A 2,318-nucleotide genomic window follows, 5' to 3' on the forward strand; every position below is an offset into this window, starting at 1 on the left:
AAATAAACAAACACAGCTAATGTTCATGTTGCCTGTCTTACCTCTCACCTTTTTTTAGGGGTTTTCTCTTGTAGTAGGATATCTTCTTTCTGGACAGTCTTCAAAGCAGGTTTTGGTTTGTCTTGTTTTAACTCTTTTGGTGTTGTTCTAGATTTCTTGTTTAAAGGTACAGTTGCAGGAATAAAATCATCTATTCATGTTTGAAATAAAAATAAAATAACTTTCTTAGCAGTTGAAATTCCCTACAGTATGTTCATGTTTTATAGGTTAGTAAATTGTTCAATATTAAATTTAAAAATCATTTTTAGTGCTATTCTCATTCATCCATTTCAACTCTTTTAAAAGAAAAACTATAAAGCCATTAGGAAAAATTCTCCAGTTTTCTTAATGAGAAGTGGAAGGAAATGATTTTCAATGAAACAAGCATCTTTCTTAAAGGCACATTACCTATTCCTAATACATTAATGAAGCTAAGCAAAATAAGAAGCATGACAGGGAAAGACAAAGTGGTTCCTTCTGAAGAGTTCTATTTTTGAAATGGTGGCATTTTGTCTTTCCACCCCTACAGCGACCTACCTACCAGCCTACAAAATTAACTTCCTCATTTCTGGATCTTCTTTGCCAGTCCACTACTGCTCATGGGTTTTTCTGTCTTACCAGTTCTCAAAACTGTTGTAGTTCTCATGACATAGGCCACTGTTGTGGCCTTTCTTTGTATGTGTAGAGCTTTGAAACAGGGTCTCACTAGGTAGCCCAAGCTGGCCTCAAACTCACAGCAATCCTCCTGCCTCAGCCTCCTTAGTGCTAGGATTATAGGTATGTACCACCAAACCCAGCACTGCTGTGACTTTTAAACAAACATATGACACACATGGGCATACATTCTGGACACATGCACCTTAAACACATTTCAGCATTTATCAATATGTTGTTTCTTTCGTGCTTTCCCACATAGGACTGTGATAACTTACAACTTTGTATACTCCTACCCAGGATCCAAAACACAAGTGGCAACTTATAAATACCTTATGGCAGGCTGATAACTGTAATAGAAAGCTAAAAGGTCTATTTTGTACTACTTTCTCTCAAGTTGTCAAAATATTTAAAGCTGAGCCCAGAGAAAAGCATTATTTTGAACCTAGGAGTCACTAAAACACTTAACCTACACTTAACCTGTAAGTGCTAAAGCACTTATATGGCATATGTAAGACCCCAGACTCCACAGCCAGCACCACATACACACACACACACACACACACACACACACAAAGGAAAAACTATTTCAAAGTGTAACAATCTAATCTGATGTTATACTTCTTAAACTTCTGGATGAACGTTCTCTTAAGGGCAAAGATAACCACATAATCAACATGGCAGAGCTTAAACCTCCTTTTTCTCCACACTCTTATTTTTCCAGACCTATCTCACATACATGTAGTTGGGAATATGCAAAATATTGAAGCTAGACATGACATAAAGACTAAGAAAACAAGCTTCCAATCCTTTAAGCAAAGTCAGAAGCTCTACTTACCATCACTATCCGAATCTTCAAACTGTGAGTAATTGACTGGTTTCTTATTTCTGTGATCGACATAGAAATTTCTCGTTAATACAGATGTCAATTTCGTTCATTTGTCCCTTAAAGCTATTAAGAGACTGTAACAAAGAAAACGCATTTTGATTCTCTTAAAAATACTTAAATCTTAAACATGATTTGTATTTACAGCAGGGGATCAGCACTAGGTGAAAGAGTTGAAACCACACCTGATTAAAAAAAAATTAATTCAGATAACTCATGAAGGAAAACCACAGGATGAACAATTACCATCGATATGCCGTTTAGTTGCTCTTGTGTTCTATCGATTCCTGTTGCACATGTGTTCTTTTAGGTGGCACTCTAACTTACTACACTGTAAACTTCTAGAGCACTGGTGGCATGGCACCCATGCCACAGTGGCTGTTACATCGCTGAAAACTCTAAAATGTTCGCAGTCACTGCTCCAGACACTAAAAGCTATTTTTAAAAATTTCCCCAAACTATCAAGTAATGTGCTTTTATACAATGAACACTTAAAAATTAGTGAGTGGCTTTGTTTCTGCTACATGAAATGAATCTTTGCATTGGTTTAGAAGGCATCAAAAATATGATACTCAAAGTGATAAAAAAAAATTCTATTTCCTTTTCTCTTCCTCTAAGTACTGAAATGAAACTTTTTCTGATTTTTGTTTCTGTCTTCTGCCCAATGCTGAAGTGTGAATCAACTAGCTTATCAGTTGACTGCGTTAAGTATAAGTGGAGTTCTGTGAACAGAAGGCTC

General features: G+C 36.2%; 1 protein-coding gene across 1 annotated transcript in view; it reads right to left on the reverse strand.

Annotated features, from left to right (window-relative positions):
* Rad51ap1 (RAD51 associated protein 1) overlaps positions 1-2,318 on the reverse strand; it is a gene marked incomplete at its 3' end in the record, with an annotated part of 28,945 nt that overhangs the window by 24,516 nt on the left and 2,111 nt on the right. Inside the window, exons 2-3 of the mRNA XM_023703770.1 lie at positions 1,532-1,581; positions 49-190 (exon numbers count right to left, since the gene is read on the reverse strand). Of these exons, the coding sequence (XP_023559538.1) occupies positions 49-190; positions 1,532-1,581 (192 nt within the window). The remainder of the gene's footprint in view (positions 1-48; positions 191-1,531; positions 1,582-2,318) is intronic.

Source organism: Octodon degus, unplaced genomic scaffold, assembly GCF_000260255.1.
Source record: "Octodon degus isolate 3935 unplaced genomic scaffold, OctDeg1.0 scaffold00178, whole genome shotgun sequence".
Lineage (NCBI taxonomy): Eukaryota > Metazoa > Chordata > Mammalia > Rodentia > Octodontidae > Octodon > Octodon degus.